The sequence below is a fragment of the Acomys russatus genome, chromosome 13 (genome assembly GCF_903995435.1).
Source record: "Acomys russatus chromosome 13, mAcoRus1.1, whole genome shotgun sequence".
Classification (NCBI taxonomy): domain Eukaryota; kingdom Metazoa; phylum Chordata; class Mammalia; order Rodentia; family Muridae; genus Acomys; species Acomys russatus.
In genome coordinates, this window is record NC_067149.1 from 18773524 (window position 1) to 18787487 (window position 13964).

Below are 13964 nucleotides of genomic sequence, written 5' to 3' on the forward strand. Positions count from 1 at the left end.
TGTAAGACGTGTGGCTCCCTCTTTGAGTCTTGTTCTGGGTCCCATTGTGTATGTGTGGGAGGGGGGTGTTTCTGGACTGTCTCTTTCCTGCTTCCTCAGCAGCCCCCTCCCCTCCCCTGCTGAAGAGCTCTGGGCATGTCCAACCTTGCTCCCTGGTGCCCACAGAAGTGGAAGTTGTGCTTTACCTCCACTGTCCATTTTCAAGTGGGTTAAGGACATGCCACTGTGCCCATTTTAAGTGTGTAGTGTAGTGACATTAAATGCCACCCTGTCATTTGCAACTGCCACCTCCCTCCTTTCCTGGAACTTCTTCATCTTTCAGAGCTCGGGCTCTTTTTGCTTTCCACCACAGGCGTTTCAGTCTCAGGGAAGGCAAGCTGAGTCTCTGAATGTGAACTTCACATTCAGCTGGGATGGAAAGAAAAACACCCCCAAATCTGCACCCTTTACCATATGCCCCACAGCCATCTCAAGGTCTTCCTGGGGTGGGGAGAGCTCAGTGGGAGAGCGGTCATCTCGATGTGTGAAGCTCTGGGTTCTCTACACACACACACACACACACACACACACACACACACACACACACACGTTAATAATCCGCAGCCATTGTTCTAGCATGTTGTATGTCTGTTGTATATGCTCTATGTAATACTTAAAATATACCACAAGGTTTGTCTTCTGGTTCTGGTATTTCTTTTCATATTCTTCTGCCCTCTTCCGGACATGAGATAATCCAGGTTCTTGGCAAGGTCCTGAGGAGTAAGAGCTGTGTCCTGTGAGGAGACCCTGTGCACGGGTTCTCCCAGCTGCCTGGGATACCCTCGCCTTGCCAGCTCCTCCTCATGTGCAGTCAGCTAAACCTATCTTTAGCGTCAGGTCAGTTTCCTCATGGCCTTGGGTCAGTCCTGAGAGGAGGGGGTTTTAGCTGCCCGGGTGCCGTCCTTGAGGATCGCAGTAGTACTTATGTGTGAGCTGTCCCTGCTGTGGGCCCACAAGCTGCCCAGCTGCTCCTGATTTCCCATTGTCCTCCTCCAGAGCAGCCGCAGTGCTGAGGTCACCACAGAGTCCACACCAAGAAGTGCCGTAAGTAGTTGTCCCTGGGAGTTAGTTTGAGGCTAGTCCAGGAGCGGTAGGGAGAGGCTTGCTAACAGGCCAGGAACATACCCCAACTTTAAATCTGGCACTGCCGACACCCTCCAGTGGGCAAGCCTCAGTTTCCTGCCAGAAAACAAATGCAATGCCTGCTCTGCCTGCTCCAGCCTCCCATGGTGTCAGTGGGTACCATGAAGTCCAAGTGCTAGGACCATTGCCTCATGAAAATTTTGCTCACGCTTATGGATTTGGAAATTGCTTGTGGGTTTCCAATGACAACCTTGTCTTCCTGGTAGCACTCAGCCACATTGCACAGCCACCAGGAAGGGCTGGGGTGGGGTAGGGTATGGGAACTGCTTCAGCCTTGGCCTAGCCCAATGCCAGTCGGGGCCTCTCATGGGTCTCAGCTGTCTGCAGAAATCCCTGGGAGGCCAACTGATCTGACAGGACAGCAGTGAAGACAGAATGGCATTGTGTCCTAGATGGACAGGCTGCTGGTGGGGTGTCCTACGCTAGCTCTTGGGTATCAGGAGGGGAGTGGTGAGGAGCTGCCCTGGGTAGACTCCAAGCATCTTCTAATTGGTCAGAAAGCAAGTTTTGTTTTGTGGCATTTTCTTCCCGGTGTGTGCGTGGAATTGATGCTTTAAACGTAATGGTTGAAAGGAGATGAATGGCAGGTGTGGTGTTACAGAGCTGTAATTCCTGTACTTGGGAGTCAGAGACAGGTTTTATGGGCTTGAGGCCAGCCTGGTTTACATAGCAGCTTTCGGGTCAGCCAGCACTACACAGTGAGACCGTATCTCAAAATAAAAGAGGGAGGATACAAGGGATGGGATAAACATTGAGATGTAACAAGAATAAATTAATAAAAAAAAAAAAAGAAAAAAAAAGAAAAAAAAAAAACAAAAAACAAAAAAACAAAATCTAAAGGCCGGGCATGGTGGTGCACGCCTTTAATCCCCTCACTCAGGAGGCAGAGGCAGGTGGATCGCTACCACTCTTGTTAAGTATGAGAGCATCACAGCCACGTTGAAGGACAGAACTTTCATGATACATGCCCAAGTGTTTAAAGGTGAAACATCTGGAAAAGACTGAAAACAAAACAGGCAGATGTGGACGCTGAGGGAAGCTAGCCCTTGCAGGTGCTACTGGAGGGGCGTGGCACTTAGCTCCGCAGCCCCGCCCTGCTTCCCACCCCTTCACTCCCCCAATCCCGCCTACCAATGGTCCAGCCGTATTCATAGTCCTGCTCCCAAGGCCTGCTTATTCCCAACCCCCCTCGGCCCCTCCAGCCTCTAAGGCGTGTCGTCGGCTCCTTCAGCACCCAGGGAGCATACCTACGCACCCCAGGGCAGGTTCAGGGAGCTGTCCTGTGCTCATTGGAAACCTCTGGGGTTGCCAAGCTAGGCGACTTTGGGAGTTAAATGGATACCTCAGCCCACCAGACCCTTACTAGAAGGCTTTAAAAATTGAGTTTTTCAAGCTTCACAGCCCATGATTTGGCCCCGCCCACAAGACCCGCCCAACAAGCCCCTCCCTTGATGTGGCCCCGCCCCCTCTGTGACCCCGCCCCTCGGTGCGGGCGCCTGGGCAGGGCGGGGCTGCCCCGCTGCCCGCCCTTCCCGCTTCCTCTCGCCGCAGGCCTTCGCGGTGCCCAGCGCGCGCCCTGCCGCCTCGCTTTCGCCGCCGGCCTGGAGAGGACCGGTAAGCGCGGGCCGGATCTGGACTGGGAACTGGGGAAACCGAGGGAAAGCGGGGCGCCTACGGGCCTCGGGAAAGGGCATGGGGCGCAGGGTCTGTTGGGCGGCACACCGGGACGGGTCAGTTCGTTGCTCCCTCGCTCCAAAGGTCTGCAAGGACCGGCCCCGCTCATCTCCTTCCTTTACCTGTGCTGAACCCCGGGGCGCCTGACTCTAGGAGTCATTGCTGACTCCAGCACCGCCAAGAGCATCCCTGCCCACCCACAGCAGGCTAAGCGAGCTATCCTGCGCTCAGTGGAAAACCCCCACCCGGAGATTGCCAAGCTAGAGGTCGTTCCGACTTAAGAAGACACCTCAGTTCACCAGACCCTTTCTAGAAAGCTTTAAAAACTCGGGGTCTCAAACTGCTTCTTTGCCAGAGACTCCTGAAAGATGCAGCCTTTCTAGCCTGACCAGGCTGTCTAGGAGGCAGTCCTGCTCCTGGCTTCCTGCTCAGGCTACTGGTACCGCGGTAGTTTAAGAACCACGGATGTAAAGGAGTACAGAGGGGCCTGGAGACAGGCCAAGTGTTCTGTAAGGAAAATACATTACAGAAGGTTATAGTAATCTCCCTTTATCTGAAGGAGGTGCGAACATGTTCCCCAAAGGGTGTCTCAGTCCTGGGATGATACCCAGACATACAGATTGTTTTCCAAATATCCATACCGATGGTAGAATTTTTCTGTAAACTAGACAGTAAAAGATGACCAGCCAATAAGACAGGGCAGGTATAAAGATAAACTGTGATATAACAATCACCGTCACTACTCTTGTGCCATTGTTAAGTAGAATAGAGGTTGCTTGGCCAACAGCACTGCTACCCTAACAACTGTGGAGAGGGTAGCTAGCAGGTGGGCACATCTGCAGCATGGATACACTGGACAAAGAGATGGTACACGCCCCTTGAGGGGACAGAATATGGTGGCAACTGGATCGGGCCCACCAGGCTGCTCAGAACCCAACACAATTTAAAACTTGTGAACTGTTTATTTCTGAGAATGTTCTCTTAATATTTTGGAGCAAAAAATGGTTGTTGGTAACCAACACCTCTGAGGGCGTAACTGGATAACTGCGCTCCATTCAGGCACTGCGGTATTTAATCACCCATCCAAGGCCACACGTCTACAAAAGGGGGAGAGACCGGGATTCTAACCCTGAGTTTGGGTTCCTGGACATTCCCACTGGGATGTGAAGCCCAGACGTGCTTTCCTTGTCGCCCCACAGTGGGCAACTAAGAGGCAGCCCATCCAGCCCAGAAACTCAGGCCACCCACCTCCTGGTTAGAATCTCCCTGTCCCGGTTGGGTGACCATCATTTTGCATGCTGGTCCAGAACCGGGCCTCACAGAGGAGTGTTGGGACTGTACGGGTGCCCACAGCCTGTGCTAAGGCCAGTTTCCCTGGGTAGTAGGAGACTTCTGAATGGTAGTGTTTAGTGTCTGAATGACAGACCGCCTCTGTTGCCAGCTTAGGAGGCTTCACACAGGCTCTGGCCACAGTCAGCCCTGTCCCATCCCTTTCAAAGCCAGCTGACCCATGGGAGGGTCTTTCACTGCTGTCATCCAGTACTCTGAGGCTGGTGTATAGCAGGCACTTTCTCAAGGCCACCAAACACTACCTGAGCCTGAGCCTACCCTAGGATCCACCCTCAGTCAGTATCCTCCTCCACCAAGCCTCCAGCATACCTTGGGCTAAAAAAAAAAAAAGAGAGAGAGTTTTTCCTGGAACTACTGCCCATTCTTCATAGATGCCACCTCTCTTTTTTCTCACGGGGCCTGGCTTCCTCGCCTGTCTAATTTTTAATGACACCAGTGACGTTAACCTCATTAAACCCGCGAACATTCCCAGTGAACCTGAGGGGCCTCCAGCTACCTTCACAGGGTGAGAGGTTACTGCTCATGGGTCAGGATGTCCCCAACTGATGCAGATGGCTGCTGGCTGCTAGGCTGGGCTGCCCAAGGTGACTGGCTTGATCCCCAGTGTTCACCCTGGCCATCGCTGTGTCTGGCACCCACATATGTGCATGTAGGTTCAGGATTGTGAGGCCAAATGGTCACTGCCAGTTGGCAGACGGGTGGCCTTTTGTCTGTGTGGGCCTCGGGGCCCTCTGATGGAGGATGAGGCACTTCATTATGGTTGCATTTGCCTGCTTTCTGTTTTAGCTTCACTTTGCCCAAGTGAACTCCATGACTTTCATCTTCCATACTCAACTGTGTCTTTTTTATTGGCACCAAATGTTTTCTCCTAGACTTTCTTTGAGCATTTTTAATTAATTCTTGTGTGTGTGTGTGTGTGTGTGTGTGTGTGTGTGTTTGTGTGTGTGTGTATAGGGCACAGTGCACTTGTGAAAGTCAGAGGATAACTTTGTAGAGTCAGTTAGCTCTGTCCTTCCACCAATGTGGGTCCCAGGGATCGAACTCAGGCTGTCAGGCTTGGTGGCCAACACCTTTACCTGCTGAGCCATCTCACTGATTCTAAATTTACTGTCTTGTAAACTTTGTTCAGGATTTTGCTCTTGTGGTATGTTTAAACTTTGATACTCTTGAGTTTTCCCTTCTTTCTCTTTTCCCTTCCCTATTCCCTAGGAATTTGAATCCATAGTTTTGGATTAAAAGGTTTTCTTTCTTTCTTTCTTTCTTTCTTTCTTCCTTTCTTTCTTTCTTTCTTTCTTTCAGTATATGTGCTGCCAAAGCGAGCACTGAAAGGTTTTCTCTTACAGTATTTGTTTTTTCCTTGTTTGTTTGGTCCTTCTGACATCTCTCTGGCTGTTGCACATGTCCAAGCTCCACTCTGCCAGCAGAGGGAGCCTAAATAAAGCAGGTGCCCCTCGGCTCCTGGTCCTGAGACCTGGGGGTATCTGCCTGTAGAGAGGCTTCTTCAGATTCCTCCTGTGTGTTTGACTGGGTTTGACACTCTGCTGTCCTCGGTGGCTGCACTCCATTTATTTGCACAGCTAATGAGAAATGCACATTGCCCAAATTCCTCAAACATTTTGCGTTTTTACTAAGAGTGATACATTATACATTATTCTCCCAGAGACATTTAAGCATTGACTGGATCTCCTACTATTCTGAACACTTCATTACAGCCATAATTGGTAATCCAACTCCTGTAATGTTTTTAATGTGTCCACAGTTGTAGCTGCTCCCGCTGGTAATCTGCTCACTGTAAAACTGGCTAGAAAGACTTAAGCGTCATGGTAGGAGTGCCTATCCAGTTATCCTCTGTATCTGTGGGTTCCCCAGTTCCCCGTTTGTAGAGTCAGCTGAGCTTGGACCTGAAAATATTCATCAGAAACAGTTGTATCGGTTGAATACCCACAGACCTTGTGCTTGTCATATGAGCTGAATGGCCCACAGCCAGTTATATAGCACAGGCCTGTGCCTGTATCTGGTATTGTTACAACTAGCAGGCATGCAGAGGCCCTAGGCAGGTGCCATGCTGTCTATAAGGAACTTGAACACTGCAGGGTTCTGACACCTACAGGCCATCCCGGAACACCCCAGCACCACCACACACAGAAAAGTCCTTTCCATTTCCTTAATTCTGTAATTTTGTTAAGTGTGTGTGTGTGTGTGTGTGTGTGTGTGTGTGTGTGTGTGTGTGTGTTTCCTAGAGTGTTAGGAGCCTCACTAAATTCAAGCAGGGAATGAAATTGGAATCTTGCTGAGCAGGAGTGGTAGATGTCTGGCCATCCATGGCTTATTCTGGGCTGGGATCTTGGGCCTGACCATGGAATCCAGTGAGGGACTCTGGGTCAGCCTGGCGAGAAAGCCCCGCCTCGACATCGTGACCCGTTCCTTTGTATATTTGGAAGCACATTCATGCCTAACCTTAATCTCAATTAGTGGTCAGCCAGGAGTGATAGTGAGCTTGTTTCGCCCTGAATTCTCTTGGGCTGGACTGATGAATACGTATCAGCTTCCTGAGTGACTACAGGTGCTGACCATCGAGCTGGACCACTGAGCTTACCGAGCACCCAGCCACAGCGGTGCGTGCCGCTGCTCCTCTGGTTGCCTACTTCCAAGAGAAGAAATGGTTCGGGGGCGGGGGGCCTCTCATTGCTTATCTCTCTCGGCCACACATGCCCAGCAGCTATAAGTGCTTCCCTCCGCCTGGTACTCCGAATGCAGGAGGTTAGTTCAGCTTTCCTGTGCAGTTCTTATTTTCCTAGCGTATGTGGCCTGGTTCACAGGCTCCTGCTTACAAACAGGATGCACTTACGAATCCCCCTCAGATGTGACTTCAGTTGGTAAAGTGCTTGCCTGGCACGGGTGAAACTCTGGATTCGGTCCCCACTGGCAGCACATACCTGTGATCCCAGCACTCCAGAAGTAGGAGGCAGGAGACGTTCAGGGTCATCCTTGGCTACACATCCAGTTTGAGGCCAACCTGGGTTATGTGCATCTCATTTGCACTGTGTTCGTTACTGTTTGATGCTGACACTGCTGCTGTAGGACCGTGATGGTCTAATGTCCCCACTCACGGTAGACACTCCACTTGTGTCCTGAAAGCACTTTGCTTTCCCGTGGTCCTCTGGTCATCTCATTATCTCTATTTTTAAGTTTCTTGCTCCAAGTGATGCGACTCATCTATCCCGGAATCGTGGGAGAAGCCTACACTTGCGGCTACTTTTAGAGTTGTGTTGTTTTGTTTACATTAAGGTTCATGTTAGGTTTCAGTCCTCTGATGCTGTGAACCTGGCTGTCCTCTAAGCATATGGCAGAGGACTTTTTGTCCCACGCGGGCATTCTTCTGCTCTCGGCCCTGTCCCCTAGGGAAGACTGGATGGACTATTTTGGAATCACAGAGTCAGCTCGGTCATTCTATTGTAGCGGCCAACACATTCTACACTGGTGACTCATTGTTTTTTCAGTGTTCTGGGGTACTGGGCAAACCCCAGCCCCAGGAGGGCTTGCTGGGATCACTGGCTGGCCCTGAGTCCCACCTCCCTCCTGCAAGAGCCTCCAGTGCCTCCACAAGGCCCTTGTGAGGACCTGTGTGACAGACAGCCCCACCCACTGCTCTGCAGTCATGTCTACCTCACTGTCTTCACAGCCTTGGCCTGCCTTCAGAAGCATGCAGACCGTACCCCGTGGCCCTGCATCTTCAAGCTTATGCACGCCTGCCGCCAGTTTTGTCAGCTTGAGCTAAGGGTTTCCTTGAATTTTTTAAACATGGTAACAGAAGCACATTGTAGTTTTCTCCAGGCCAGCATCTGGTCTTTCTTTAGGGATACTTTCTGTTTGCTTTTTCCTGTTGGAGATGTACTTTCTGGCTTCTCTGTCTCATGTGTTAGAGTGAATGTGTTTTTATGTCTCTTTGGAAAACTGGACTCTTCTCAAGAGTGAGCCATTCCTGGGACCGAGTCTCTCTCCTATCAGGAAGACTTGCTGTGGCCACTTGCTGCCTGGTGACTTCTGAAGTCACCAAACACCAGTCTGTGCTGCGCGTGTCACTGTCGCCAAGTGATCCATTATGACTCAGCACCCAGTCCACGGTCCCCACTAAGGGGTAATCTGGGAACCCCAGAGCCCCTCCCATCCTAGAGCCCTTAGGAACCCCCCCACCAGCCTTCACCCTGTGCTGGTCAGCCACTTTCTGAACTGTGTCCCACACTGGGCATGATCCCTACTGCATTCCCAGATGGCCTTGGAACGTCTCCTGTGCCTGTGGACACCTCATTCCCAAACTGTTGCTTTTGGACATTTTTATCAGTCTGTTATTGTTGCAGAGGCCTTCAGCGCTAGGGTTGCCAGATAATCTACAGAGGGAATGTCCCCAGAGCCTCATATGGGTAGAAGGACCAGGGTCTTTCCAGACAACCAATGAGCTGCAGATGCTAGCCCTCCCTCCCCAAGGTGTAGACTGGGTGTTAGTTTATTTTCTCGTTGTTCTGAAAAATTGCCTGACAGAAGCACCTTAAGGGACACTTATTTTCTTGCTCAGGAGTAAGATAGTACAGCCCATCACGGTGGGAGGCGCGTTATGGGGTACAGGCAGGAGCTTGCTTGTATCTGGGCAGCGCGGAAAGCACCCTTCTCTGTTCCTATCCTCTCTTATACCCCAGCCCACCGAGAGGCTTAAACTTCTCTGCCTCAGCAATGCCCTGGGCACCTCTTAATCTAATCACACTGGCACACAGAATGAACCCTCCCAGCCACCCATCTTCAAGGCTAAAGGCAACAAGACCGGAGGAGTCGGAATGTCACTAATATGATGGCGGTCACGGTGTTCCTCATAGTCCTTGGGTTGCTACAAGCCTTGGCTTAATCCCCAGAATCCTGACAAAGGCGGTTTGGACCGTATTTCTCGCTGCACATTCACTCACTCGCTCACGCTGGATGCCTGTATGGAGTATTGTGGTCCCCATCAGCTCTGGGTCAGGTTTTTGCGTGGCTGGTAGGGAGCCTCACTCCTCGCTGGCACCAGTGCAGGTTTAGTGATTCCCCCAGTAGGTAACGCACGTCCTCAGGCCTGTGCATATGACATTAAACCGCAGAAAATTGGGGTCTCGGAGGGTGTGAAGGCCAGCTCTGCGTGGGCGGCGTGCCAGGTGGATGGACGGATGGAGTCTGAGAGGTCCTGGGGAGCAAGTAGTGCCCTTCAGCACTGTCACTTTGTGTCTCCCAGGTCAGGGCTGCTGGGCTCAGCCGTGTGCTGATGGAAGGGACTGAGGCCCGACAGCGGAGGCTGGAAGGCTGTGGCAGGCAGAAGGAGCTGGGGCCACCACCTAACCACGAGGCAGGAAGACTCCCAGAGGCTTCCGAAGATGGACACCCAGAGGTCTCTGAGAGCCAAAGCGAAGACATCAAATCCCTGGAAGCTGAGCACAGCAGTGAGGAGAACGCCCTGGTCATCTGCTTTCAGGTGTTAATACCCTTCCTGCTTGCAGGCCTGGGGCTGTCCTGGGCTGGTTTGCTTCTGAACTATTTCCAGGTGAGAGACCTGGGGGCCGGGGAGCCTGAGGATTGGGCGGATAGGGTCTGCAAAAGGGGTGAGAGCTGTCTGCAGACTCCGCCCACCATCTTTTTTATGTATTGGGTGAGGTTTCTTTCAGCTTAACCGGGGTTTAAGCACAGCAAGATAGTGGCTGGGCTCAGGGAACTTTGGCCCCACCCTACAGGTACAGCCAGATTCTCCGAACCACCTCTGCCTCATGTTCTAGTGAGGGAGTAAAGGCCCAGAAAAGCTAATTTGTTCCTGTTGCAGACACTGGAAGCCCAATGCCAAGGTGTTGCAAAGTGATTTCCCTCTGGGCCTCTCTTGTACCCTCCTTCTGTGTGACCTCATGTTCGTTTCCCCTTTAAAGGCCCTGAATCCAGACATAATCCCATCCCATGTTATGGAAGACCAAGGCTTACGTGTATGCACTGGGAGGGAGCAGCAACCTAATGTAACATTGCTACCGAATGCTGCCACGAGTAGCATTAAGAAGCCATGTCCCCAACACCTGCGGCAGCCAGTGGGTGCAAGTAGAACTGCCAGGTGCAAGGACCTGCATATGGCTTGGATGGCTGTCACTAAACCTCCTTCCCAGTCCAGGGAAAACTGTAGGAGATACCCCGTCTCCCAAAACTTGTGGGCAGATCGCTGCCAGCCTTTTTCACCCTTAACAGTCTGCCAGGGGTTGGGAGGGGCCACTCTGTGGGTGAGAATGAAGCCCTGTAGAAGCCGTGCAGGTGCACCTACAGATAACCCTAGAATAGGTGAATGGAGACAGAGCCTGGGAGTGCACTGGTCAGCTGTCCTAGCTGGCATTGCAAGCTTACAGGTTCAACCACAAACCCTGTCTCAAAAAAATAAGTGATAGAGGACGCCCACATCCTCCTTTGACCTTCAAGTACCTGCATACACAGCTGTGTGTGTACACACACACACACACACACACACACACACACACGCACCTGCTAGATAGAAACTGCATTCCATGTGTTAGTTGCATTGCCGCCTAAAACTCAGCAGATTACAGCATCATTTCTTAAAAAGCTCAGGGCGCGCCTGTAACACTAGGACCCGTCTCTCCTGAGGCTCAGGGTGTTTTCCTTCTCACTGCCTGAGCGGCTGCTTGTCCCAGGCCCCTGCTCCTCATTCTGTCCTTGGAAACCCCTTTGTCCATGGGGCACCTGATTCCTTTATGTGCAGTGTTCCGAAGAAGCCTATGGTGGTGACACCGTCTGGGTCACCTGATTGCAGAGGCTTTGCTGCTCTCGCTTGCAAGCCAGGTCACTAGGTTTCATCCCCAGTGCAGCAGGAGGGGTTGTGTAAAGAGCATCAGTAGTGGGCAGCAGGAATAGTGGGGGGGCTGTGGCAAAGGCTGCAGCCATGTGCACTACGGTGTGGTTTGCACTGAGTGATGGGTGTCTCCTTGCTGGCTTATAATCTTGGTTCACACGCTGTATTTGAATGTGGCTTGTCCCCACCACAGCTCCTGTTGAGGCTTCATCCCTAACTTAGCTCTGTTGAGAGGTGGGGGGCGGGGGCTGTCAAGAGGCACTTTGGATCACAAAGGCTTTGGTGTAGTTCTGTCAGAGTGGGTCGTTTTATCCCGAGACCAGATTGTTATAAAGTCACTTTGGCTTCCTTGGCTTTCTCATGCATCCTGTCTTGTTGGTGCACAACTTCCTTCTCTGCCTTTCCACCGTGGCACGATGCAGCCGGTGGAGTCCCAGAAGCTGACTGTGTGGCACTGAGCTCTCAGAATTCCAGAACCACAAACTGAAGTGAACACTTTCCCCTTCCTACATTAGCTATAGACTGCAGGGCTCTATTACAGGACCGGGGTTGGAGAGTGCTTGGGACAATGACCCCATTAGTAAAATGTTCACCATGCAAGCATGAGAACTTAAGTTTGGATCCCCTACACCGTATAAAAATCTGGTGGCAAGGGCCAGGCAGTGGTGGTGCACGTCTTTAGTCCCAGCACTCAGGAGGCAGAGGCAGGAGGATCTCTAGGAGTTGGAGGCCAGTCTGGTCTGCAGAGCAAGTTCCAGGACAGCCAAGGCTACACAGAGAAACCCTGTCTCCAGCAAACAAAATCTGGTGACAATGTGGAGTCAGGAGGATCCCAGGGTTTACCGTTAGCTGCCAATCCAGCCAGCGTGGTAAGCACCAGGCTTCGTGAACTTGAGGAAGATACCTGATGTCAACCACGGCCTCAAAATACAGAGAAGCATCACACATGTGTGCACCATGGACACACACAACACATAAGTTTTAAGAAAAGAAGCCGACAAAGATATTGTATTTCTGGTTGATCCTTAGGGACTCTGTGTATCAGTTGTGACAAAGAATGCGAAGGATTGCTCATAGACGTTGAAAGATGTTTCTCTCTTTCGTTCTCTGTCTCGATCTTCTACTTCTGGTGGCTTATTTTTACTGTACATGTTTTATTATTTTATGTATGGAGGTGTTTTGCCTGCATGTATGTACACGCACCATATGTGTTCAGTGCCTGCAGAGGCCAGAAGAGGGCGTTGGATCCCCCGGATATGGGGTTAAAGTTGTGAGCCCCCACGTAGATGCTAGGACTCAAGCCTGGGTCCTCTGGAAGAGCAGCCAGTGCTCTTCGCCACTGAGCCGACTCTCCAGCCCCAGGCGTGCTCATTTTAGAATGTGCGTAGTCTGATACCGTCTTTCTTATAATGGCTCAGAGCCTGTGTCCCCCTCAAGCCCTGCCTCTTCTACCGTAGCCTTCCTCTGGGGCCCCACATGTGAGCACACAAGGACGCCAGGACTGAGATGATGTTCTCACAGGAGGGGGCCCTGTGAGTTGCCTGTTGCGTGTTCCAGAAGTTCCCACTGGCTGTCTGCAGAGACCGTGCTGTTTGACAAGAGTATAATGAATCAATTGACGTTAATTGCAAACATTTAAAAACAAAGGCAGCGGGCCTGGTGGCGCACACTTTTAATTCCAGCACTCAGGAGACAGAGGCAGGCAGATCTCTGTGAGGTCAAGGCCAGAGACAGGCAGATCGCTTGTGAGTTCAAGGCCAGCCTGGTCTACAAAGGAGGCCAGGACAGCCAAGGCTACACAGAAAGACCGTGTCTCAAAAAAACAAAAAATAAAATAAATAAATAAATAAAAACAAAAGCTTTCTGTAGGCATTCATAGATTTAGCAGACTCAGGAACCCATGGTCTGTGCGTCAGCTTTCTGATACACAGGCCTAACCACAAGCTTAGCAGCCATTATTAGCTCATGGTTCTCTAACCCAGAAGGGCAGGCACAGGGTATGTGCTGGCTGGCCTTGTCAACACAAACCTAAACACGTATGGGAAGGTGGGGAAGCTCAGTTGAGGAACTGCCACCATAGGATTGCTCTGTGGGCAAGTCTGCGGGGGCATTGTCTTGTACACATCTGCATGCTCCTCCTTGAGTAAAGATGGTAGGGGCAGCCCACTGTGGGGGGGGTGCCACCCTAAGCATAAGGAAGCCAGCTGAGCAAGCCAGTGAGCAGCAGTACCCCTCTGTGGTCTCTTCTTCAGCTCCTGCCTTCAGGTTCCTGCCTGCTTCAGTCCCTGCCCTGCCCTCCCTTTGCGATGGACTGTTACCTAGACGCGTAAAATAAAACTCTCTATCTCTTCCCCCACGTTGCTTTTGGTCATGGTGTTTATCACAGCAATAGAAACACTAAGGCAGGGTACCCAGGTTTCTCCTCAGTGTGGCCAATGGCCTGGTTCTGGCCTGGCTCATCGCTGTCATCAGTTCACCTTCCTGTGGTTACAGAGCTGAGGCTGAGCTAGTCGTCAGCTGCACACTGCTCTTAACTTCTTGAGGTCATCTTCCCACCTTTCCTCCAATTTTTAATTTTTAAACTGACACATTAAAAATCGCGTATGAAGTCACTCCAATTTATTGACCACGTGGCTCTTCCAATTTCGAGGCTAACAGTGGGAAGTTCCTGGGAGTGCCTGTTCACCCAGTTAGGCCAGACTTCCTTTCATGTGTCTCCCTTAAAGCCCAACAGAATCACTGCTTGGAAGCATGGGACAGACAACAACGTCAGATTCTTTAGAAGAGTTGGGTGCAGTGGCCTGAAATCTGGGGATGCCTAGAGGAACGGCGTCTCCTGGAGCTGTCAGAGGAGCAGGGTCCCTCTCCCCAGGGCCCTGAACTTGGCTTCTGTCCCAAA

The 13964-nt window shown here is 51.4% G+C and overlaps 1 protein-coding gene across 1 annotated transcript in view; it reads left to right on the plus strand.

Moving 5' to 3' along the window:
• The first annotated feature begins 2702 nt into the window (after window positions 1-2702).
• Slc41a3 (solute carrier family 41 member 3) overlaps window positions 2703-13964 on the plus strand; it is a 37103-nt gene continuing 25841 nt past the window's right edge. Inside the window, exons 1-2 of the mRNA XM_051154906.1 lie at window positions 2703-2796; window positions 9464-9769. Coding sequence (XP_051010863.1) covers window positions 9494-9769 — 276 coding nt within the window. The 5' untranslated portion in view covers window positions 2703-2796; window positions 9464-9493. The remainder of the gene's footprint in view (window positions 2797-9463; window positions 9770-13964) is intronic.